At 26.4% G+C, this 25,542-nt stretch overlaps 2 protein-coding genes across 7 annotated transcripts in view; one reads left to right on the forward strand and one right to left on the reverse strand.

Annotated features, from left to right (window-relative positions):
- Positions 1–211: 211 nt before the first annotated feature.
- On the reverse strand, positions 212–9,128 carry LOC140663246 (facilitated trehalose transporter Tret1). Its single transcript, XM_072887272.1, has 6 exons — positions 9,050–9,128; positions 4,378–4,628; positions 3,819–4,021; positions 2,682–2,880; positions 1,789–2,077; positions 212–621 (listed from the first exon to the last, which is right to left on the reverse strand). Exons 1-6 carry the CDS (start codon positions 9,126–9,128, stop codon positions 212–214), a joined length of 1,431 nt encoding a protein of 476 aa, XP_072743373.1.
- A 12,845-nt stretch (positions 9,129–21,973) lies between these two features.
- Positions 21,974–25,542, forward strand: part of LOC140676023 (octopamine receptor beta-2R) — a 59,267-nt gene continuing 55,698 nt past the window's right edge. For 2 of the 6 annotated variants that reach the window (XM_072910627.1, XM_072910633.1), the window contains exon 1: positions 21,993–23,123. The gene's annotated coding sequence lies outside the window, so the exon portion shown is untranslated. Of the gene's footprint in view, positions 23,124–25,542 lie in introns of all 6 variants that reach the window. The other 4 variants (XM_072910629.1, XM_072910628.1, XM_072910630.1 and 1 more) reach the window with 4 other exon arrangements.

Consider the following 25,542-nt stretch of genomic DNA (forward strand, 5'->3'; position numbering starts at 1 on the left):
ACCCTTTGGATTGTTCTTCTGACAATTTAAGCATACTTACATTAAAAAATAAAACAGTCAGCTTTTGCAGACAAATAAAGAATAATTTAAGACTATTAAATCTAAAACTATGTAATAGCCATCATACTGGCTATATTAGAAAATATTTATTTTTCAGCAAATTTATTCAAACCTGGCAGAAAATTTGCATCTCTTTATTTTATCCGATATTTCAGGTTCGCTCTTCACTAGCCGTTTCTTCTTGTCTATTGTCGATGCCAAAACTCTCTTGTATTTTAGCCAAACTGTGACCGCGAGTATCCTTTACAAGAAGGGCGCAAAGGATTCCGGCTAGCCAGCAAAAGCCAGCAAAGAGCCACATGGTCTTTGTAATACCGAGAGCATCCAACATCTCTCCAAAGGTCATTGTTGCTATTAAACATAGCAACCAGTTGAAAGTGGCTGCACACGCAACGGCAGTCTCCCTTATTTGCATAGGAAAGTTATCGCCCAGCAATGCCCATGATATCGGGCCAACACCGATATTAAAAGCGGCGAAAAAAAGAGCTGTCCAAGTCGGTGGCATCCAAAAATAGATATCGTCATATTCTGGATCTTGGTCCCTCAATTGGTAAAACCATCCTACAAATACATAAAGGATAATCAGAAAAGAGATTTTAGTTTATATATAGTATATTGGTTATATATAGTATATTGGTTTTATTACATTTATTGTTAAATTTATTAATATTTTTTTATTTTTACAAAAAAGTAAAAAACTAGAAGATAATAATTAATTGTCTTTATTTATATCCTTCAATTATTATAGTGTTTTTACGTGAAAATGTATTCAATATACATACATAAGAAAAATCTTTTTTTATAAAAGTGTGAAATAAAAATGTGTCATATAAATTTCTTAAATTGATAAATAATACTTTTCAAATCGTGAAGTCATGTTATAATTTTTTGGTTTAAATAAATGTAACTTTAAGAGACTTTAAGAGATTTTTTATTTATTACGAATCACTCTCTAAAGTATGTGTGATTCTGTATTCATGTATTAGTAATAACGTTTACTACAGGTATTGAAAACATAATATTTTTTATATTGGAACATAGCCATAATTTCTGTAGACATCAACAAATGTCAACAGACTTCAACAGAAGCGATAGCAATATTTTATTTAAAAATTAGTTAGAGGATGAATATTCAACTAAATCAATAGAGGACCAGTTTATACAAAATATTTATAACATTTATTGATATGCTTTATTGGTAATATTTATGAGTAAAATAAATAAACTCCGCTTTTTTTTATTGTAATATTGCCTAATCTTTTTATTATTTTACATGTTTATCTTTTAATAAAAATATACTGAAAAAAAGTTAAACTAAATTTTTTTTTCAAGGCAAAGAAATTGAAAATACTAATTGCAAAGAAACTTTCATCTACTTGATCTTTCTCTCTTTCTCTCTCTCTCTATCTCTCTTTCTCTCTTGATAAATTTTAAATTTTAAAAACTTTTTATCTTTTTCAATTATTCTTAATAAAAATTTGCATTTTATTTGAGAGAAACTAGAATTTTGTAAAAATATTGTAAAAAAATTAATGTAAAATTTGTTGTACTATAAAAAAATTTACAAATTTATAATAATGAATAAGCAAGTATCTTAGTTCATTTTCGGTAACATTTATTCAGAATATTATGTCTTTCGTAATAAAGTTAAATCTTTAGCAAATCAACAGTTGTTGTAGTTATTATCTACTCTAATGCATACTATTATCATGACTGGAAACTGTTTACCTAACAGCATCAAGAACAGTCCCATAAGCGTCGAGGATACAATTAGTAATATTCGACGTCCGACTATGTTTATCAGGCTCGTAGCTAAGAAACAGAACAGTATTTGCATGCTGCCAATAATGATGGTTTGTTTGCTTGCAGTTAAATCGCCGGATCCGCCAACGTTGAACAATATCAATGCGTAAAAGATCATAGTATTAACGCCGCTTAATTGATAGGCCAAGAATGCGAAAAAGCAAGTGAAGAACGAACTTACAATATATCGGTTTTTTATAATAGTCATTGTTTTCTGTAAAAAGAATTTTGTATTTAGAATTTTAATGGTAAATTACAGAAAAAAAATTTTTTATAAATCTTAAATTAATTTGTATCTTATTTTATAATAATTTGAAATAGAGAGATGGCATTTTTTTTTCGTTATAAAAAAAAGGTTATTCCTTATATTGTATTAGTAATAAAATTGAGTTATACAATTTTTTGTTAGTGATAAATTTAATAAAAAAGTTGTAAGAAAGGATTATCTTAACAAAATTTGTCACATTAGATATATGATACGCGCGTTAAAATATAGTTCTTTGAGTATAATAAATTTAGACAGTTTACGTAATTTCAAAATAATTATTTTTATTTAATTCTTTTGTGTGTGTGTTTATAAAAAAATTACAATTGACTTATCTTATTATATGTTCACAATTTTAGGTCTGTTACGTTATTTATCTATTTTTTTTTATTTAATATATTTAATATATTTTTTTCATTGTAAAATATATATATGTAATTGTTTTATGACGTTCTTATTTTTGTAATATAGTGATAGTTTCTGTATAGATAATATTGTAGGCATATAATTTTTTTTGCGATTAATACGTATAATAAGAAAATAAGCATTTTACCTTTTTTGAATGGCTTACAATAGCGAGATATTTTAATTCTTTCATTTCGATGTCATCTTTATAAACTTGGCCACGGTACCATTTTAGAGAATCTCTGGCTTTAATTTCGTTGTTCTTGGTGAGATAATAGAGAGGGCTTTCAGGCACTAGTTTTATTAATGCAATCGCAAGGCACGTCACAGCGCAGATAAAGCTATACCTAATTATTAATGATTTCATAAGTTTCTTTGAAATTTCGTTTTGACTTGACCTCTACTTTTCATATAATTTATTAAGGTTGGAGTAGAATATAACGCTGCTTTCTATTAACAATGCTCTCTATTAACAATGTATATACAGAATACATCAAATTATATTGTAGATTCTAGCATTTACAAAAAAATCATCAAGATATAATTTATCGTCTAACTTTTAGAAATTATTCGTTAAAAATGTAACAAGAAATACATGAATATGGGAGCATATTAATAATTATAATATATGTAAGTCAGAGATAGCATATTTTTATCAATGTGTATTAATAAAAATGCTATTATCTGCTTAGGGTAGAATATAAATAATAAGATTTGAATAATTTAAGCTTAAGACTAATATATGAAAATAATATAAAAATAAAAGACATTAAAATTATAAATTTGAAATGCAACTGTTATAATTAAAATCAATTAATAATATGAATTATTAATCGAATAACGAATTAAAGGCAAATAGGAGTCAAAGTGCAATTAACAATGTTCAATATTTTTTATATATTTTCAAAAAATCAATCATTAAAACTTTACTGTGTGTACAGCATATTTTTTTAGATGGTGCCATTAATATTAATAATTATAAAAAATTTCAACTTAAAATGTTTTTTATATCTCTCTCTTCGTCTTTCTAGCCTAGAAAAAATTTAAACAGAAAAGTAAATGACAAAAATATCTGGTCACGACTAAGTAAACCAGAAATTAATAATATTAATGATTAGAAGAAATGTGTTATGTACATGATAATAAAGTTTCAGGAATTAATGTTCTGAACAAATTTAGAAAATATTGTATGTCATAAACTATGCTTTTCTTAGTTAGTAATTATTATTTAATTATTTTAATTGAATTTGTAAATTTATGTGCATTGTCAGTATTATACAAGTACCTCCATATAGCATTGTATTCATTTAAGATATGAGCGATCACAAAAGCATACATAATTCCACAGTTGATCAAGAGGTGGAAATACATAAGAAGTTGTTCTCGTAAATTTTTATCTGCTATTTCCGCAATAAAAATCGGAGTCAGAATACAGAATGCTCCACCACTCACACCACATATCAACCGACCAATTATAAGAAGCAAAATCTATGAAAATGTTTGGTATATTAATAACAAATATTTGAAAATTTACATACTGCATATATATCTAATTTTTATAATTATAGCATACCGATTTCACAAATCTCTTGTTTAAAATTTAATAAAATATTCTATTAAGACATTAAAATTATGCTCCAAAATTATTTGAGCTAATTTGATCATTTTTCGACGTTAAAATGAGATTCAATAATGAGACAAAGTAAAACTTATGCTTTAAGCTTTGAGGCTTCTTCAGCGATAAAGGGTAAATTTGTTTTCATTTTAATCTTATGCAATCTATTATATTTAAATAACATTTTGACAAAATTTAAGACTTGACAGTGTGGCATATAAAAGCATACTTTCTGGTCGGCGAAGCAGATAAACGTCCAACCAACAATAAATCCTGGTATGGTCAAGAACATGATTGTGGTACGGCTAAAGTACTTCATAAAGAAAGGCACGAACATTATACCAATACAAGCACCAGCATTCAAGATACTACCGATAAGACCAATCTCGATACTGTTAGCGTTCAAGATATTTCGAAGGACCTCTCCTGTGTTGGAATTCCAACCGAGTGTAACACCGAGAGCAAAACCGCCGAGAGAGGCTAAATTTTCAAACAAAAATTATTAATTTGCTGTACACTTTAATAGTTTATTTAATAAATTAAATAAACCAGACAAAATTATCAATATATGTATGTATATTACTGGCATATTGAAAATTTCAAGTTAACTTCAACAAATATATTTGATTTTTCTTAATATTTTTTTATAAATGTTGTTAAAAACTAAAGATTATTTAAATTATATTTTTTTTAATTAAAAATTAAAAAGATTTTATTGTATGTGAGTGTGTGTATGTGCGCGCACATGTGCACCGTGCATATGTGTGTATATAATTTATTATGTAAGATGCAGACCTGGGACAGTAGTTGTTAACGATGGATTTTTGAAATTACTTGAAGAAAATTCTTATGCTAAAATATCGAAATTATAAAAGTTTTCAGCTCAGAAAACGGTTAAAGTTGGACGATCAAATTGTTTAAAGTTTGCATCTTCAGATACGATATATCGTACAGTAGTGAGGGTACTTTCAGATATTGATCTACTTTTAAATATGGACATAATTTTATAATGATATTAAGACACACAGACACATATACACGCGCGCGCGTATAATAATAACAATAAAAATGTTGTCATCTAGAAAAATGTATATATGTATATAAATCATATAGAAGAAATATAGGGTGTTCCAGACTTACCGTATCACCTGTTAATGGTGGATTCCTGAGGCCATTTAGAGACGAAAATTCTAATATCTAAATGTCGAGTCTATAATAGTTTTCAAATGATAAGAGTTTAAAGTTGACCAATTAGCATGACAAAATTTCGCGCGCTCAGACACGTCGCATATTAAAAATGCCCTCACACTAAATTTAATTATCAACATTGAAATAATATTAATAAATTATGTATTTAATTTATTGTTATGTTATTATTATTGTTAAATTATTGTTCTGCTAATATCAAAATTTATTAGCCGCACATGAAAGAGATAAGTTTATAAAATTATTTTAATAACAATAAATTACTACATAACAATAAATTAAATACATAATTTATCAATATTATTTTAATGTCGATAATTAAATTTAGTGTGAAGGCACTTTCAATATGCGACGTGTCTGAGAGCGCGAAGTTTTGTCATGCTAATTGGTTAACTTTAAACTCTTACCATTTGAAAATTATTATAGCCTCGACATTTTGATATTACGATTTTCATCTCCGCCTCAGGAATTCACCATTAACAAGTAATAAGGTATGTCTGGGACACCCTGTATAATCTCTATGTAATTTTTAGTTTATACTATTACATATTTTGTACATATTGTTTCTATAGACCGTGTATGTACATCGAATTTCGTGCGGTGGTTCTTACTATCGCATTTATCTTCGCGCCATAAATAAGAAACATTGTTTAAGAAAAGGTAAGTTTAATAAAATACTTTAAGAGAACACGTAATTAATTAATTAGCAAAGCTATCCAAAACACGATTATACAGTTTGATAACAATTTTCAAAGATATCTGCTCTTGTTAATTAACATCTCTTTTGACAACGCGCTTGGAGATGATCTTCCGAAGACAAGTATAACGGATTAAATAGTATTTTTCAACTCGATTAAAGCGTGAAAGACAGCTTGCAAGAACGAAACATAAGAGGCGTAATACACTGTCCTATCTCTTCAAAATTGTCGCCTCGAAAATCAATAATGAAGAGACTTATTACAGCGGAGTGCTTCACATCGATTTCAGGATCTCTAACGAATCTTGTTCTACCTTGAGCTCCTGCCCAAGTTATCGAGTGTCATACTGCTGGTATATCGGTAGAACCTAATCGATCATTAGTGTGCTTCTATATCGACTTCAATATTCACACAAGTCTTCTTGCTCTACTTTTGCTCCTGTCTGTTACTGTATGTTACTGAGCGATACACTATGTCCAAATTGATTATCAATGTACTTTAACGACTTCAGGATTTTGGACCTCTTTATCTTGAACTGCTGTTCAAATTATCAAGCGACATCATATCATACTCGCTATTAATTCTGCAAATATTTATCTCAAACTCTGTTTTGATGCACACGTTGTTGTCCTTGGGAGTCTTTGAACAAGAGGGAGATATACAGAACCTTGGGTCCATAGTAGACCCAATATTCTGAAAGGACTCCTTCAAGTCCCTGTCTCGACATTTGCCCTTTGAACGCTTTGGTCAAGAGAAGGCTATTCAGAACAGTGGCTGTACAATAAATCCAGTGTTCTGAAAGGACTCCTTAAGTTTCTGTCTCGGCATTTATCCTTTGTTCTACAAAAAACCACGGATCAAAAATCTTCTTTGAAAGAAGCAGTTTTTTTTCTTTTTTTAAAGAGGCTCATTTCCTATCTGAAGAAATTTTTTCTTTCATTTTTTATGAATAAAGGAAAACAATTCTTAGCTAAATAAATGGTCTTATTTATTTAAGGAATTATAATAACTTTTTTTACGGACTACGATTGTGTAATTTAATGATCAGCTTTGTCTTAACCGTATGTTTGCGCTATCAAATCGAACTATGTTAAAATTCGCGCAAAAGAACATTTTTGTCAAATTTATTAAATTCTTAAATTTTAGTCAAATTTACTTTTAATTATATAAATCTTTTAATTTCTATTTTCTTTTTTCTACTTAATTTCTATTTTTATTATCGAGATAAAATTTAGTTAAATGAAAATGTGTGTGTGTGTGTGTGTGTGTGTGTGTGTGTGTGTGTGTGTGTGTGTGTGTGTGTGTGTGTGTGTAATCTGGCACATTGTCCTTTATAATGTAAATGCCTTTGATGACTCTAGAACTCCAGCGTAAATCCATCTTTTTTATAGACATTATTCCATTGCTTGCCATTGATACTGTCCATTGTGGATAAGTCCCCAAAATGTTACGTTTGCAAGTCGAGATATATCAAATTTCATGTGGTCGCTTTCACTAACGCATTATCGCATTTACTTGGTAATGTATGCAATCCGAATTATTCTCGTAAAAAATGACTTTCAAAAATCTTTTCAAGAAAGGATTAAGAAATGTACCAAACTATCGGCCTGTTTAAAATATTGTTGAACAAAGAAATGCCTTAATGTGTACTTTTTTTATTTAAATTTATTTTAATTCTTTTATTACTATTTTTCAGTATATTTTAAACAGACATATATATGTATATTTGATACCTTTGTTATTTTTCCTTGAAAAAGTAATTTTTTTATATGTTAAAATGACGTAATATCACCAATTCTAATAAAAAAAATATTACTTTAACTTTTAACGTACATGCGCACATGAAATAAGTTTAATAATTTGGAATTATTATTGGAATTATAATTCCATCATTATTTTGCGCAATAGAGCTCGGAAAACTTGAAACTTTTAGTTTTAAATTGTCATGGTTTTACTTTCTTTATGATTTTTAATTAAAAAGTTAAGATAAGGAAATAGCAGACTAATACACCGAAAAAATTGTATTCTCTATTTTAGAAGAATTCCTTCTAAAGCTTTCCTCCAATAAAATATTTTAAAAAATTCAGAATATTCCCTAATGATCTTTTGTTAAGAATAGTATATAAAATAAAGAAAATATTCTAAAAAAATCAATATATCTCAATATTTTGTTAAAGTAATGTGAGGTTTGGAACACGCAACACGCAAATAATTAATAGAGGAGAGAACGCATATGAGCCGAGCGTAAAGTCATGAAAAAAATATAAGTGAAGATATTTAATAATAATAATTTATGAATTTATTAAGTAATAGTTTTGGTTCTACTTCTGCTCACCTTCAGTAATTAAATATACGGTAAATTAAATCATGTAGTACTCGACATGTGTCATCTTCTACGTAACATGCATCTTACGTGAACGTTTTGATAGATGAGCTTCCTGTTGGTTCTAACCATTAGAGATAGTGCAGCATATATTATGATACACTCCATTAGCGTGCCGATAAACGGAAGAACGCAAGGATACAAATAAGAACAGTCAGGTTCAATATGGCCATAATTAATTTTACTAAAGCATATAATAATGCTTTATTTATCGAAATTAGAAAATCTCTCTGTAATTACTTTAAATGTTTCAAAAATAATTGGCAAGGCATTGCAAAATAAATAAATTAAAATTAAGTCGTTAATACTGCATAATTATTTTGAATCACATTTTGGAATAATATATAATTTTTCAATAATTAATTTAAGATAACAAAATTTAAATTCCAATTTTATAGAGTTATAAAAAATCTATTACAACAAAAAATCAAAAGAGTTATAAATTTATTATATGTTTGGTATGTACATACATATATATATATATATATATATATATTGTTTTGGTTTTTGAATGCAAAATATAATTATTTTTATTATTGCTTTATTCAATTTTTGTTTAATTATTGTGAATATTAACTTAAATAATCGTCAAAAGCAGTATTATCCTTATTTACCTATAAAAGCAGCGATCCGCTGATTCCAATGGTAGATTCTATTATCGTCAGTGACTTCGGAAGCTAATGTCGATGTCATTTTCGTAACTGGCGTAATGAGCGATGCTGTCTAAACGCTGTCGTAGTTCTACAACTGTCAACTACTAATGTAACTAATGTTAGTCGATTCGAGAGAATTCAGTCGCATGACTGACTGCACAGGCGAGTTCAATATGAACATATCGATTTCGCGTTTAATACACAACCGGATGTTTTGCTAAACTCTATTGTTTGTCAAGTGCCTTGATTCGTGATTTATTTCAAATATCGCTGCAGAAATGAACTCTTTATAATCTAATTTCCTTACTATAGTCCTTTATTATTCTCTTTAATGAATGTTATATATATTAGATAATTTGTTAGATGTAATATTATGTAACTAAGCATATAATTTATTTAATCTTATATAATGTGAGTAATTATACTATAATATATAAAGTAGAATATTTAGAAAAGTAATTTAGAGTAGTTTAATGAATCAATAAATAATGTAATTCATGTAACGTGTCAATTTATAAAATCTTGAACTTGCTTATCTTTGATTTGTTTTGTACAATGTTTTTGTGAAATGCGATAAATCTGGTGATTGGCATCAATGTACATGCTTATTACACATGTTTGAAAATGTTTGCGAATTTTTAATTATTTCTTACCTTTTTAATTTGTTCTGTATTAGAATTTATTAATCTTTACTAAAGCGTGAATTAGATTATTATACAATTTAAAGACCATTATATGATGTCACAAGACAATTAATCATAAAATATGATCAGTTGATCTTCTGGATTACTAGCCAGAACAATATTCGTTCAAGATAATAATCAGTTTCTACTACAGTTATATGTTGATATCTATACTTATAATAAAAAATTATAAGTATTAATAATAATAATAATAATAATAATAATAATAATAATAATAATAATAATAACAAAAACGTTCCATGCAAGATTAAATTTGGAATGTTTAATCAATCTTATATAGTAATAACGGAATCGTAAATAATAACAATAATAATAGTGATGTATAAGCGTAGATTAATTTCTGTTGAGTTTAAAATAGCTTTCAACATTAATATTGATAAAGCAGCAATATTACTTATGAACTTCACGAATATAGATTGATGAAATGCCGGAACATTAATCGTGTACATTAATCATTGAAATTTAGTTACAGTTAATTCAGCTATAAAAATGACAGTTAAGCTACATGTGTTAATGCAACTGTATGAGACATGAATACAAATGACATTGAATAATGTAGTTTTAGAAATAATTATAAAGTAAACAAAGAGAGAGAAGATAATAATGCTTTAAATCACATACACGACACACCCGCACGCGCACATACGCATCCACGCATCATGTCATTAAAACTTTAAGAATATGAGAAGTTTTAGATAATGTAACTTTTCTTTCGGGATAGATAAAACATATCTTTAAAAAGAACTTTAGAAAATAAAAAAGAGAAGTTACAGTATTAAATCATAACTTTAATATTTACCTAAAGCATCGCTCTAACAAACAGTATTTAGGTATTATACTTGACAGTATTATACTGATATAAACTTTTTTATTATTATAAACGGGAAAAATAAGAGAAATAAAGAATTAGCGCTATTTTATTCTTAATATGGAGATAACTTAGTTGACTCAGTTAATATAACATATGGTAAAAAAGTTTTGTTCTTAGTTGGAAAACTTTTAAAACTCTTAAACATTTTACAGTTTAATTAGAAAAAAATAGCAGCTTTATTTAAAATATATATCTAGCATAAAAATTTGAGATTTGACATAATACGTAACCGTATAAATGTTTTATCTTTCCCCTGCAGGTATTATAATAGTTAGTTTCACAAACTGTAAGTCTGATAAATATCATAATTTTCTACTTTATATGTGTAAAATGCATATATAACATGCATTTTAACTTTATCAATGCACGTTTAATGCTGCGTGTATATAAAGTCTTACTTTTCTACCATCAGATTCATGTTTTACATTAAAATTTAAAGCACTGTGAAGGTTTAGACATATAGCAATGTCTGACATTTTCATAAATTATATATGATGCAAAAGTTTTTCATTGCGTGGAGATGTATGTATTAAAAACCTTTTCATAACGAGCGAAACATTTTACATTAATGCAATTCAAATAAAAATGAACATTAATAGTAACAATAAACGTGACAGGCTCAATATAATAATAATTTCTAAATGATAAAAACGCAAATAAGATTCAAGACATGGTTATTAATTATAATATAAAATATTCACAAAATATACATTAATAACGTACGTTTGGGATCCGTTGTACGATCCATCTTCCGATCAAAAGATTTCTGATCAATTTAAATCTTTTTTGACCTTGACACGAGATTATCTTACGCAAAGACTTGATAACTCCGCCGTTTTATTTAAAGTTCTGTGATTTCATTAAAGTTCAAAAAGATATAATGCTCAAAATTTCATGCAACAACTTAGTATATATTTCATGCAAAGATCGCGATGCATCCTATGTGAGTTAAACATATAGACAACTAAAGATGCGAATTTCGGAACATTGAAACTACATTTACAGAAATATCTCACAGCTCTTGGTGATAACAAATTACAGATTTGAATGTAATTATGAATTTAACTGATAATTGGGATTTTGCATAGTAAATTTTCGTTTAGAAAGAGACTTGTCTCTGAAATGTCGTACATTAAGCAATAAAAAAATGGTCTGAATCCACAAAGTGATACTAAAGGCCTACACTATTTTGTGACAATATTAGTAGAGAACTTGCCAAAAATTTATTTGTAATAATTAATTAATTAAATTTTTTAATAAAATAATATATTAAAAAAGTTAAATTAGATTTGCATTGATTGTTTTTCCCCTTCTTATTGTTATGACCTTGTTTATGGTCAAGTTGACTACCTACGTTCATCGTTAATCAGTATGTGTCAGACCGCCAGCCAGAAGACACGTGTGGTACTCTGATGTAACCGATCGGTTTGGGTGGGCTCTGCGCGGGTTTTGGTGAATTGTTCGCTTAACTATCTTATTTCAATTTTTAAGTTTAATATTAAAGACCTGCAAAGAGAATGCGTCAGATTTTCGTGAGGTATTTGCCAATATTTTATAACTTTTTACAGTTATTCAAGACATAAATAATACATATATGTTGTTATATTAATCTCAATAAAATTTTTGCTGAAGACGGACAAAAGAATGGTTCAAAATGTTGTACTTTATCAATGTATAGTTTGTGAATATTTTACATTATAACTAAATTTTCGCATTAATAACTGCGTTTGGGCTCTTAATTCCCTTAATAATTCTTAATAAATAAAAATCAATCTCGACAAAGTCAATATACGTAACTACAAAAAATTTACGTAAATATAAAAAAAATTCTAAATAATATATACATATGTACATGCATATATGCGTTATATACAATATACATATACATATGTATTTTATATATATTATATATTAAATTTATTTATAAAATTTTATGTTTTGTATTTTAAATTTTATATTTTAGTATTTTTAATATTTCCTAAAATTTTATTTATAATAAGCAAATTTCTCTTTTTTTTATTGCTAATTAAAATGTTTAAAAATATTATCCCTGTTTTTAAAATGATGAAAATGAGAAATACGTGAACATATATTGTACATTTTTATTCTCTCTAATGTAACGTTTTTACTTTATTCTGATTAAAATTTTATGTGAACGTTTAAAACTTTCTTGTTAATAGCGCTTTCGTGATAAATGACAACTTTTTGTTAAACTATGTAAAATCAATTGTCTTTCATTTTACATGTATAAAATATGATAATATCAATGATATAATGATGTGTAAAACTCATGGTTTAATGCTGTAATGCAAGCTTTTTTTTCGCTTGAGTAAAATTAAATCTACGGGTGAATTGAGCGCTCTCTTAAAAACTTTATGCATTTATATAGTCATATATTATACTTACTACATTAAGTAGTTTAAGTAATAGTATCTCAGCTTTTATAACCTTTTAAGGTCTTTATACAGTTTTACACACAAATAAAAATAAGATGTTAAAAGTTATTTTTATTCTATATTTTGTCGAAAAAGATAAGTCAATTTTAACAAATATCTACACAGAAACTAGAAACCGTCCACTGAACGATAAAACGGTAAAAAGATATGTTAACATTGTGTGATAAACAATGATTATGATGCCGATACATTTATATTGGTGTAAACGAATTTTTATTAAAAAAAATACTTTTCACATGTTAACATTTCGATGCTCGCTGTTGAATGTTGCGTAGATAATTCTTATTTTGCTTTTTACTCGACTATAAGAAGCATAAATTTAAGAATTCTCTCAATAGAATATAGCACAAATTTTTAAAAATCAGTGATGTATAAATGATACATATATTATTATAATATTTTTTACTAAATCTAATTTATTTGTCTTTTCTTTGTAGATTGTCTAATATATTTTGCACATTATTAAAGTGTGTACCTATGTGCGTATATGCATATAAAGAAAAAAACTTAAAAAATAAAATTTAAAATTATTTTAAAAAAAGATTTTTTAATAATATACAATTTTTTAAAATTTATTGTGTATAAATAACACAGATCTGCACACTAAAAATTAAAATATTTAATATTATAATATTATTATAATATTATTGTAAAGGATAATACAAAAGCAAGAATGTGATCACAATAAAACACTGGTTTGAAAAATTCTTATAGAACCATATATATTATGAAAGTAATTGCTTAAGTTTCGTGTTTTTTTATTTATTTATTCTATCTAGCTTTTTTCAAAATTATATTATTAATAAATTGTTTTAAGAATTGTTATTTAGTTTATAAAAATATATAAAATCGCATTATTATAAGAACAATCTTGTTATATAAATATCATTTGATTAGCATTATGTTATTTCGTATTGAACTCCTTTTTCTCGATCGTGGTCTCATTTATATTTTATCAAAGTGTAGCGACGAACGACACCGAGGCTAGAAAGACCTCATTGAAAATGACATCTTTCTCAGATCGAAACGTTACAACGTATATTTTTACTACAATAATGTGTGTGCCACTTTAAGTTGCAGAGAGCAGAAGGTTACATCCTACAGATTTTCAATTGTGCATCAAAATAGCTTGCACCTATGAAAGATGTACATACCTAAATTAATATTATATAGATAGTCACGTTATACATATTTGTGTTACATGTACCAATATATAAAAAGAGTTTCTCAAGATAATTTTCGAAAGATATTTTAATGTAACAAATGACTCAAAAATTTTTTAATTTACATTGTAATACCGATAGCAAGTAGAAAGCAATTATACATATATGTTTTTAACAATGTTTGTAAGAACAAATATATATATATATATATATATATATATATATATATATATTTGCAAATACAATATCGGTTTAAAGTCTTGAATTTTCAATATGACGGGGTTCTTGCGTCATTCTCGTGTCAAGTGCAAACTTTTAAGCATGCATTATTCGAGCAGATGGATAAGTCAAGATAGTCTAATTATTTGGCCGACGCGCTCATCAGAGCTTAACGAGCACAGATGTATAGAAGTTAAAGATGAGAAAAAATTCTTGCAGTTTTCAATCTCATCACTCCGGATATGACGTACCATGCAATGCGCAATATTACTCGAAGGTCGAACTCTGTTTATGAGAAGATCGAAAAAAGCACTTCTTTCCAAACAATTTTTACATTAAAACATGAGTTTGAATTAAACCTACTGCGGGCAACTTTAAAAAAAATGCGCCATACTATCTATTGCAAGGTGGTGTGGAAATGATGACATAATTTTCTATATCAGATTGTTTTATTATATTATTATAATTATAATAATGTTAAAATTATTTTATTATATTATTTTATTTTATTATAACATTACGTGTTGCTCGTATACAATTATTGTCATTTATATATAACGCTTCTCTAAGCGCTTTGTCGTACGCTTAGCAATTACATAACAGTAGGCTATTTTCACCATGTGCTTATACGCACGGATTTGATTGATTCTTCAAAATTAATTTTAAAGTTAAATCTGACATACACGCATGTACAAACATATACGTCAAATTTTTTTCAGATTGCATAACTAGTTGCAAAAATCTCAATTGTATAAATGTGTTATATAACCAATTTTTGCAGGTTGATATTTTATAATAGACATATGCAAATATTTTAGAATTCCGAATAATAATAACATATGGCTCTTGCGATAATTAATTTGAAATGGTTTTTTTTTGTATGAAAAAATTAAAATATTTAAATATGTGCTAATTGTAAGTATTAGTATACCATACTGATAAAGTCAAGAAGTTAAAGATAAATACAGAAATGAAGTAGAATAATATAAAATATTTTTTATTGTTTGACTGGCTATATGAATTGTTGTGTTTTAGAATAGATATACTTATAATGTTATATACTTAATGTGTGCGCGCATGTTAGAACATTTATATAAATTTGAAGATATAGATGTTAAATGGAAATATCGTATTTTGTAATATGCGAATATAATGTATCATATATGTATAACAATAATGTGACATTGATACTAAACAAATAGATATAAATAATTAATCACAATATTAAACTAAAAAGGGATCTTTATCATATATAATTATGATTTAAAGCACAAAAGGATTTAAATATAGTAAAATATTATATATATGTAAATTATTTTTACACTCTTAATTTTATTATTGTAAAAAACAATAACATGATATTAATATTGCTAACAATAACAGAAAATTTTTCATGTGTTACTTACCACAAAAGTTTCAAGATTATATTAAATACTATTTTATATAAAATATACTTTTTAAAATACATATTATTTTAAAATATACTTTTAGCAAAGAAGAGAAATTATACAAATTATATACATATTTTATAATAAGTTCATTTATAAATGATGTGTATATTTATGAATTAAATTGTAGTATTAAATAAGTCATATATCAAACAATATCTAGTATTTATTAAAACGTACAATAGTTATTGATCATATTAATTATGATTAATCTAAATCTAAACAAAATCTAATCAATCTAATCAATCTAAATCAAACAAAAATACGTTACATTATTAGAATTAAACTTAGCATGTGACAGAGAATTTTTGTAACATTTATATTATGAAAATGTAGATTGGTTGTATACACTGTATGATAAGCAATAAAGTCAATATGAAACAACGCGCGACGGATATTGGCTTTTTGTAATTTATGTTATATCATGTGTTAATATGAGTGTATGAAGTTCATAATCGAATTGGACATATGTGCCTGACAGCAAAAATATTATGCGCAATGGTTTTTAGGCATAAAGTACAATAGAATTACAAATCGCATGGGACCTCTATGTGAATGCTATGTGCTATATTCGTCAGTAATCTATAATTAATCATCAGCCGGCCTATTTATTTTTAGAATAACAGACTATTACATCGCTACGATCACATATTAAATCTCCATTACAGTACATTGCTCTTTCATGCGCCATATATATGTCAACTGATAACACAATTTATTTACTCCCAAGCATACAATTTTATATAAACAACATGTTTTGTTTGTTAATGTGTTATAAAAAATATAAATAAATACAAATAATGCAACAATGAATAAATTAAACAAACTGGTTGCATTTTATATTTCAAGAAATATTTTTACATTTACAATGTATTCTCAAATTAAAAGAAAAACTAAAAATGATGAGACCTATGCGATATTTAAAAAAAGTAATTAATTAATATTTATACTAAACAGTGTTTTCTAAGTTATTTCTATAGCATATTTATAAACAGCATAACAGTAATTAATTTACATTACAATAAGAAAAATGCAAAGTTTTAAGTTAAAAGTTTTTATAAATAATTTGTATGTAAAGTTTAAAAATATAAAATAATTTCTTTTAAATCAAATTTATATATATATATATATATATATATATATATATATATGTGTGTGTGTATATGTATAGGTATATATTTATAATAATAAATTATCATTACTAAAATAAAAATTTAAATGGGCAGAATAAAAATTTCAATTATCTTAAAAATTTCGAAAATTGAAATATATACAATAAAATTTTTTTAAATGTTAGCTGTAATTGTTTCATAGTCTAATAAAATTTTAATTTATGCTATAATAATAATATTCAGATAAACTTGCATGTGTCTTTATTATTTTGTGTTAATTACAATCAAAAATAATATAATAAAAACACTATTATGATATAGTGCGATAAATTTAACACCTGTAGCGCGATCGAGCATGCACATTTAAATAAATATAATGGACGATGAGATGAGGACATGCATTGCGTGTTTGCTAGTGTAGTTGATTATAAGTGGACGTTATCTATTTATTGTTTGCATTTCAACGACATTTCTCATTTCTCGGCCGAGATGTCGATATTTGGCTGACTATTGAATGTCAATAGAGCAGCTACGGATGTTCAGATAATCTAAAAGCGGCCGGTACATTATGTCAAAACGATTTGGTACTACGACAAGTCATTGATATAATATCGATTAAATATTTCCGTCATTTTTGTCAAATCTTCTGTCAAATCTTGTTTTGTAAAAAAAATTAGTTTTAAATAGTACTTTATATAGATTTTAATAAATTGTAAATTTATAGATTTTACATAGTGAAATATTTATAAAATATATCATATATATTTTCTTATTTATTTTTCTTTTTAATTATATTTTCTATAATAACTTGTTATAATTTAATTCTTGAAGTCTATGAATTAGAACGTAATAAAAAAAAAAATTATTAATTTTTATAATAATTTGTTTTCGTGAATATAATCAGAATATTTTCTCTTGAATAATAATTACATTAATAAAAAATTAAATAATAGTTTTATTATAATAATAATAAACTTTATAATATCAAATCAAGGAAAATAATTTATCTTACAAGGATTGATACACACACACACACACACATGTTTTTAATTAAAAAGATTTGTAAATAACTTTTGCTATTAAATCAATGAGACTAATTTAAACGAACATCTGTCTAATAGATGAGATTAATTGAAAGTGTTTTAAAAATAGTTTGCTGCAAGATGTTTCAGTTTCAAACTTGTAAGTTTACATATTTATGAGAGACAGAGAGAGAAAGAGAAAGAGATAAATAGATAGATAGATAGATAGATAGATAGATAGATAGATAGATAGATAGATAGATAGATAGATAGAAAGAGAGAGAGAGAGAGAGAGAGAGGGGGGAGACGTTTTTTAAAATTTATTTCTATATAACAATTAAAACTAGTAAAATTATTTATAAAATAAAGTATAATTTTGACTTTATAAACTTGTGGTACTGATAATTTGCCTACATGATACACGAGGTTAAAATATTTTTGCTGATTTCGCAGCTAAATGACATCTAATATGAAGTGCACAGGTGTGGCAATCACATTCCAGGAGATATCCTTCCCACGGTATGTCGTTGAGTGAAATAAATCGCAATTTCGATTTCCATCCAGTGAATTCCGGTATCCTCATCAGTAGTATAGATAGTATATAGCTCATGAAAAAAGTACCTTCTTTTTTTATTCTTCGATCAGATCGAACATTCTCGATATGTGTGCAATGCTTCGTATTTGCACAAGATATTGATTGGAATTGGTCATTGCCCTCGAGTGCTGGTCGCTTTAATCGAACAATAATTAGATACTGTAATTACTAATATACTAATTACGAACGTAATTAAGAATCTGCTGTCGTTTATAATTTCTTATAGAAAGTAAAAACAAATGTGAAAAATGCTTATATTTACTGCATATCAATTTCTGAATTCTTGTAATTAAAAAATATAAATTTTAATAATACTATAATAATAATTTTAATAATAAAATAATTTAATAATAAAATAATAATAGTTTTTAAATTTACAAAAATTAGAAATAAAGTTGAATTATAATAACTGTTAAATTGAATAAAATATGTATTTGAATGAGTCAAAAATTGATTTTATCAAAGTTATGAAAGTTTTAACAAAAGATTTGCTTATTTCTATATATATATATATATATATATATATATATATATATTGCATGCAATATGCAAAGATTATTTTACCATATATTTTTATTTAATGTTTATAAAAGTTATTTTATATGTTCGTTTTTTTATTTCCGCATAATCTTCATAATTTTACATATAAGCTTACTATATATTAATTATAATTACAAAAATTCCCAGTTTTATAAACACAAGTTTCTTATTCATTAAATATTAATATGTATCGTAGAAGCAATAAATTATGTTAACAAAATGCTTTTATATTTATTATAAAAATTAACATTAAAATAGAAAAGCAGTACATTCACGATGTCAAAAGGATCCAAAAGCTGTTCTATATTACCAACCAAAATTTAACTTAACATGACAATATATTTGCTTATAAAAGTTGCAATTATACACATAAAATAAAATAGGTTCCCACTGTTAGAATTGCATGAAGAAATATTTGTGAACTTTTAGAAATGATGTCTAATGTGAATTTGTGTTTCAATCTCGCAGATAAACGGGAACAATTTTTTACAGATTTTAAAAATCTTTTTTACTAGGTTTTTAAAGTCATTTCCAAAAGTTTACTAATATTCTGTTATGTTATTCCAAACGCGGACGCTATATCTCTTGTACAGACATACCATAGAACTTTTTATATTAAATAAATATTGTTATGACGAAATAAATATTGTATGAACTGTTAAGTTTTTATCTTTTTTATACGAAATTATTAGCCCACGCGTGTTGTTTTTATAAGTACTTTAATTGTGGAGAAGGATTTAGCAATCCTCGTAGCTAAAAAAAAGATTTTCAAAATCTGTAATTCATGGTTTGTCAGTAATTTTGGATCTCCTTAAGAATAACAAAAATAGATTAACAATTGTATTTCTTTATGTCCTTTTATTTTTTTTTTAAATTTTCAATAAATATAAAATTTTTACAGAGCAAATAATCAATAATTTAGTTCGAATTTTATATAGTTCGAATATATAACATGTTATGTAAAATATTAATTAATATTAATATTAATAATACTAGCATTGTTTGTAATTAAAATCAATTTAATCTCGGTGGAATTCGTATGTGTTAGTATTTAAAAAATAGAAATTAATTTTACATTTCCAAAACGTTGATAATTATTCAAACTCAATTTTTCCTTCAATTTGATAAACAAAATCGCTGTTTATATGTGTCTATTAATTTATAATATTAAGCGTCTAACAATTTTTACATTTAAAAATCTTTGAACGGGATTTTGCTGGAGTAAAATAGACTGTCTGTCAAGCATATTAGTAACTTAATAAATTACTATTTTTTCTTTTGTAATTATAAAATTTTTTAACAATATCTATCTTTTATGGTTGTAATTTCTATGGCACAAAGCGTGTATATTTTATTCCCGTTTTAATATCTCATAAAAGAAACCTTACGAAAACCTTTATGCAAGACACAATGACAAAGCTTCTAAGACTTTGCCATATATATATATATATATATATATTCTTTTATAAGTAGTTGAAAAAATAAGAATATCATTTATAATATTTGTAATATTGATTTTTTATGTCTGCAAAGTTTTAATAATTTTTTTTAATATTTACTTTTTGCATTTTTTCTCTTTCTCTTTCATTCTGTTACTCTTATTTAAATTGAGGAAGTTAAACAATAATTATATATAAAATATAAATAATATACTAAAGATATAATTAAATATGTACACATACACTATATCAATAATATAATATACATATATATATATATATATATATATATATATATATATATAATATGGTTTATATATATTCATAAAAATGTGTTTGTATTATTGAGAAGGTTAAATTAATGGCTGTGATGTAATACAATTCATCGAATATAAATAGTCAGATAAAATAAATTGATTTATGCATGACGTATGCATGTGCAGATATGCTTTTAATCTTAAAACTAAAGAATTATTAAAATAAATATATTCTTCACAAGTAAGATATATATATATATATATAAATTAAAAAATAATTCCACTATAAATAGTATAAATAGTCGATATATTTAATAAGCAAAATACAATTTTATAAAGCTATATTAGTGTGTTTGCAAATTTTATATAATAGAAATAAATTAATTACACATGTAAATTCAACATAAAAATTATTATTAAATTTACCTATGTGTGAAAATCAATGTTATTTCTGTTATCTGTCAATTTAAAAAATATTTTTTCCTGGAATTTATTATATTTTAAACTGCATAAATGCATTGATGACATTGAAAATGTTGTAATCAATGAAATAAAGCTTCTTACACAATATATATATAAGACAATATTAAAATAGTCTTAATTTTTATGTGTATTTTTTTTATCTTAAAAAAATAATTTTCACTGTTAAAACAATTTTCTTATATATTATTTTCACATATGCGTCACACGGATATATTCTTATTATATATATGGTAAAAGACACGATATGCAAAAACTGTTCTGCGATAATTTCTGTCTATAGACAATCGAGAAAAAGCAGTTCAAGTTGATATTTCGATTTCGAGAAACTTAACAATTGGATATGACGGTTAAGAAGTCACTTTAAAGCTGTCATTTCGAGTAAGTGCGATCCCTTTAAAAATTGCGGGTACGGGTCTTTGAAAATTTCGCTGGTGATATCGGTCGTAGCTTAAATTCTCCCTCGACGCTGTACGGCTATACATCTACCCCTCTATCCTCCTCTTCCCTTTTGCCCGGCGTTCAATTCCCTCTCTTTCCCACTCACCAGCCGAGGTGCTCGCTCATTCAAGCTCGACCCCAGTCGCCTCGACAACGATTCAGTCGCGGTCGACCCGCCACGCTGCGAGCTTTGCGGAGTACGTGTGTGCTACGACTTGTCTTTCTCTCTCATTCTTTTCTTTTATTTCTCTCTTTCGCTCGTCTCTACTTCTTTACATCTTTCACCTTATATATTTATCTTCAATTTCCTGTCACATATGTACATCACCTTCCTTTCTTTTTATCTTTTTTTCTTTCCCTCGATCTCGTTTTATTTTGATTGAGTCATTGTTCTTTAAAAGAATTGACATAGTCTTTTATATATTGAGAGAAGTGACGAGATTTCTCTCTTTCCTTTTCTCTCTCTTTACTTGATTTATCAGCTGAAAAAAAAAACCGGACTCGTGAATCGAATTTGTTTTATATTTCTCTGTGGAAAAGGGGAGAGAGAAAAAGAGAAAGAGGAAATAGGATGATAGAAAGAGATAAGCACGAAATCGACTTGGAGGGTCGAAGCTCCAGATTCGGAGCTTGCGCCGGTTCGCTAGGAGCTCGGACCCTCGCGTGTATGACAGCGCAACGAATCTTTCCTATTGTCACATCGCGAATGTCTGATAAAATTGTTCTGTTCACAATTAATCTTATCAGGTTGCTTTTATGCTAGTAAATGTGTGAGATAAAAAAAGCTTTGACTTTTTGCACAAGTTTTCTCGAGTTCTGCGGCAGATTTCAACAGCAGTATCATACAAAGGACGTGAAACTGTAAAATGTGTATCGTCGGCGATTTCTGCGTCATTTAGTTTGAAATGTACAGTGTATTTTCGATTACGTCGAATTCCGTTTTACGTTTGATCGAAGTCGAATCTATGGATTTTATAATCTTGCTGTTGTGAATATCAAGTATTAAAAATTGACGCAAAAATCCAAAATGCTTCTCGAAAAGAGATTTACGGTCAAGGAGTTACACTGGACGATTCGGTCTTATCATAGAAAGTGTGTGCTGTCGATATGTGCGATTCAACGAGCGACGCGCCGTGATAATAAAGTGATTCAGTAATCGTGATAACGTTTACGGTGCACGTGCGCAAGTGGCGACAAATGCAAATGCATCCTGTGAGAACATGCTTTGTGCTTGACAACAATTTTACTGAAAACTGCAAGGAATTAGGAATCCCATACACGATTACGTGTAAGTTTTCCGCAATATTATATGATAACGCTATCCAATAATTATACAATGAAATTTGATATTTTATGATATTTGATGCATACATACGTATTCTTGATTTCTGGATTATAAAAATGCAAATATCTTATAGAATCATTATAGTATTCATCTGGTTTACACATTTCGTACACGGTAAAAAATTTTGTGTTAAATTTAACATTTCTCGTGTCCCAATTTATTCACTCTAATTTTAATGTTAATTTAACAGAAGGCAAATATGTAAACAAATAACACAAATAATATGTAAAAATTAACACAAAAATGTAAATTAGTGTAAGATTTACTTGTTAATTGTGTTGTTTTAACTCTTAGAAACGAATATTCAGAAAAGCAGAAAAGTTAAAATAACATAACGACAGTGTGTTATATTAACATAAGAATATGTTAAAAATTTAACACGCAAGAATTTCTACGCAAGAAAATTTCAACAAAAATACAAAATGTTTTTTACCGTGTAGTTTATGAGATGTATAATAACAATAAAAATGTTCTTGTATAAGATTTTTATTATTTATTATTATATATTTACTTTTCAACCGTTTCATCGCATTATGCGTTATTAAAATAACATTATATAATATAAACATAAAAGTTGTTATTATATAAATTATATGAAAATTAAACAATCAAACATTAAATAATACAAGTCATAAAGTTTCATAATATTAATACAACTTTGAAAAAAATAAACATAATAAATTTTTATTAGTAAAAATGGACAGATAAGGCAAATACTTTAATATAAGCTTGAACATTAGACATATGTTTTAGACATATATTAACTTATTAACATTAAATAAATTCAATTAATTTAAAATTGAATATTTTGAAAAATTGAACTTAAAGATATACACAACGCGACAGGTTTGATATTTCTTATCTTTTGCTAACTTTCTAATATTATGTTTTCATGTTTATATCATATCATTGGATTTACAATCAAAAGTTTGTAAAAAAATTAATGCCTTAAGTTATGACAATTAAATCTGAATTTTATATACAGGAATATTATTATTTATTAACGGTAGATATCATAGCATACTCTAATATGTTGCTAAATTTGTCTTAAAAATTAGTATATAAGTGGTTTACGTTGGGAAGCTGTTAACGAATTTCTATATGCATCTGTTGGTTTACTCTCGTGTCGACAAACTGATTTTGTTTACTAGCTTAGCGAGGTCGCATATGCGAAGCGAGAAAATTATATTTAGCAAATGAGATCCTATCATGTCGCACGGTATTGCTTCGCGTGACATGAGAAATAAGTATTTGCGGCTATTTGTCCGCGTGCGCTTGCGCTATATTTCGTTTGCGGCTTTCGATGCAGTATCATCGGCATGCACTACGCGAATTTTCTGTCTATGTTTAAATCATTTAGACAAATTTAATATTTATATTGAAATTCATATTGAATCAATATATATCAATTATATGTCACATGTATATTTATACATGTGACATATAAAAAATAAATATGATGGATGACAAATAAAATAAAAAATATAAGTGTAATAATGTATTTCTTATCATACATTAATGACTTGAAGTTATTTGGCAAGCTTTGAAACTCTACTGCAAATTGATATGTATTAATATGCGCTATGATGTCTACAAAACTTATTTTTAATTTTTTGTAGTTATTTTGATAGCGTTATTTATGCAATTTGTCATTAAAATGTCTATTAAATGTGTTTACAAGTGCAATTTCAAAACAGCAAACACACCTGTCGCATATCAGTTACGACAGTTATAATGTTATATACATATATATTCAGTCATGTTTGTGTTTTGAGAAATTTTCGAAGAAATAGTAATAAAGTGCGCTTCCGCGTTAGTTAGATATTCGTTATACATGTCATAAAACAGCCCTAATAAACTATTTTACAAATTAATTTATGTTTTAGAAATGTTCGTGTTCTGTAATTGGGATATAGTTTGTACAAGTTGTATAAAATGTGTTAATAATCGAAATGATGAAATATGAAATTATGTTCTTCTTATATGCATATCTTTTAATACTTTATTTTTATATATATGTATATAGATGTTAAATTTCTTCTTGGATGTATATCGGATATGTATCTGATATTTTATAAATTTTTAGAAATATGTGTGTGTGTGTGTGTGTGTGTGTGTGCGTGCACATGCGTGTATGCGTGTATGCGTGCGCGTGCATGTGTGCTTCTGTGTGTGTATTAAAAGTATTCCCCAATCTGTAATTTGTATCAAAATATTTGGGCAACAATTATATTATCTATTTATATTCCTGAAATATAATTTACTAAAAGTATCTTGTAAATATTTTTGAAATATTGATGCTTTAAAATAACTATTATTTCTTTCTTTTTCTCTTTAAATGATAGATAATAAGTCACATAGA

This window comes from Anoplolepis gracilipes, chromosome 2 (assembly GCF_047496725.1).
Source record: "Anoplolepis gracilipes chromosome 2, ASM4749672v1, whole genome shotgun sequence".
Taxonomy (NCBI): domain Eukaryota; kingdom Metazoa; phylum Arthropoda; class Insecta; order Hymenoptera; family Formicidae; genus Anoplolepis; species Anoplolepis gracilipes.

Bases quoted from the DNA above. Each gene is read 5' to 3' on its own strand.
- LOC140663246 (XM_072887272.1), bottom strand. From the start codon at position 9,128: ATGACATCGACATTAGCTTCCGAAGTCACTGACGATAATAGAATCTAC. The intron at 4,022-4,377 runs GTATGCTTTTAT...ACATTTTCATAG, and splicing joins TCTGCTTCGCCGACCAGAAA to ATTTTGCTTCTTATAATTGG. The intron at 2,881-3,818 runs GTACTTGTATAA...ATTAATAATTAG, and splicing joins GAATACAATGCTATATGGAG to GTATAGCTTTATCTGCGCTG.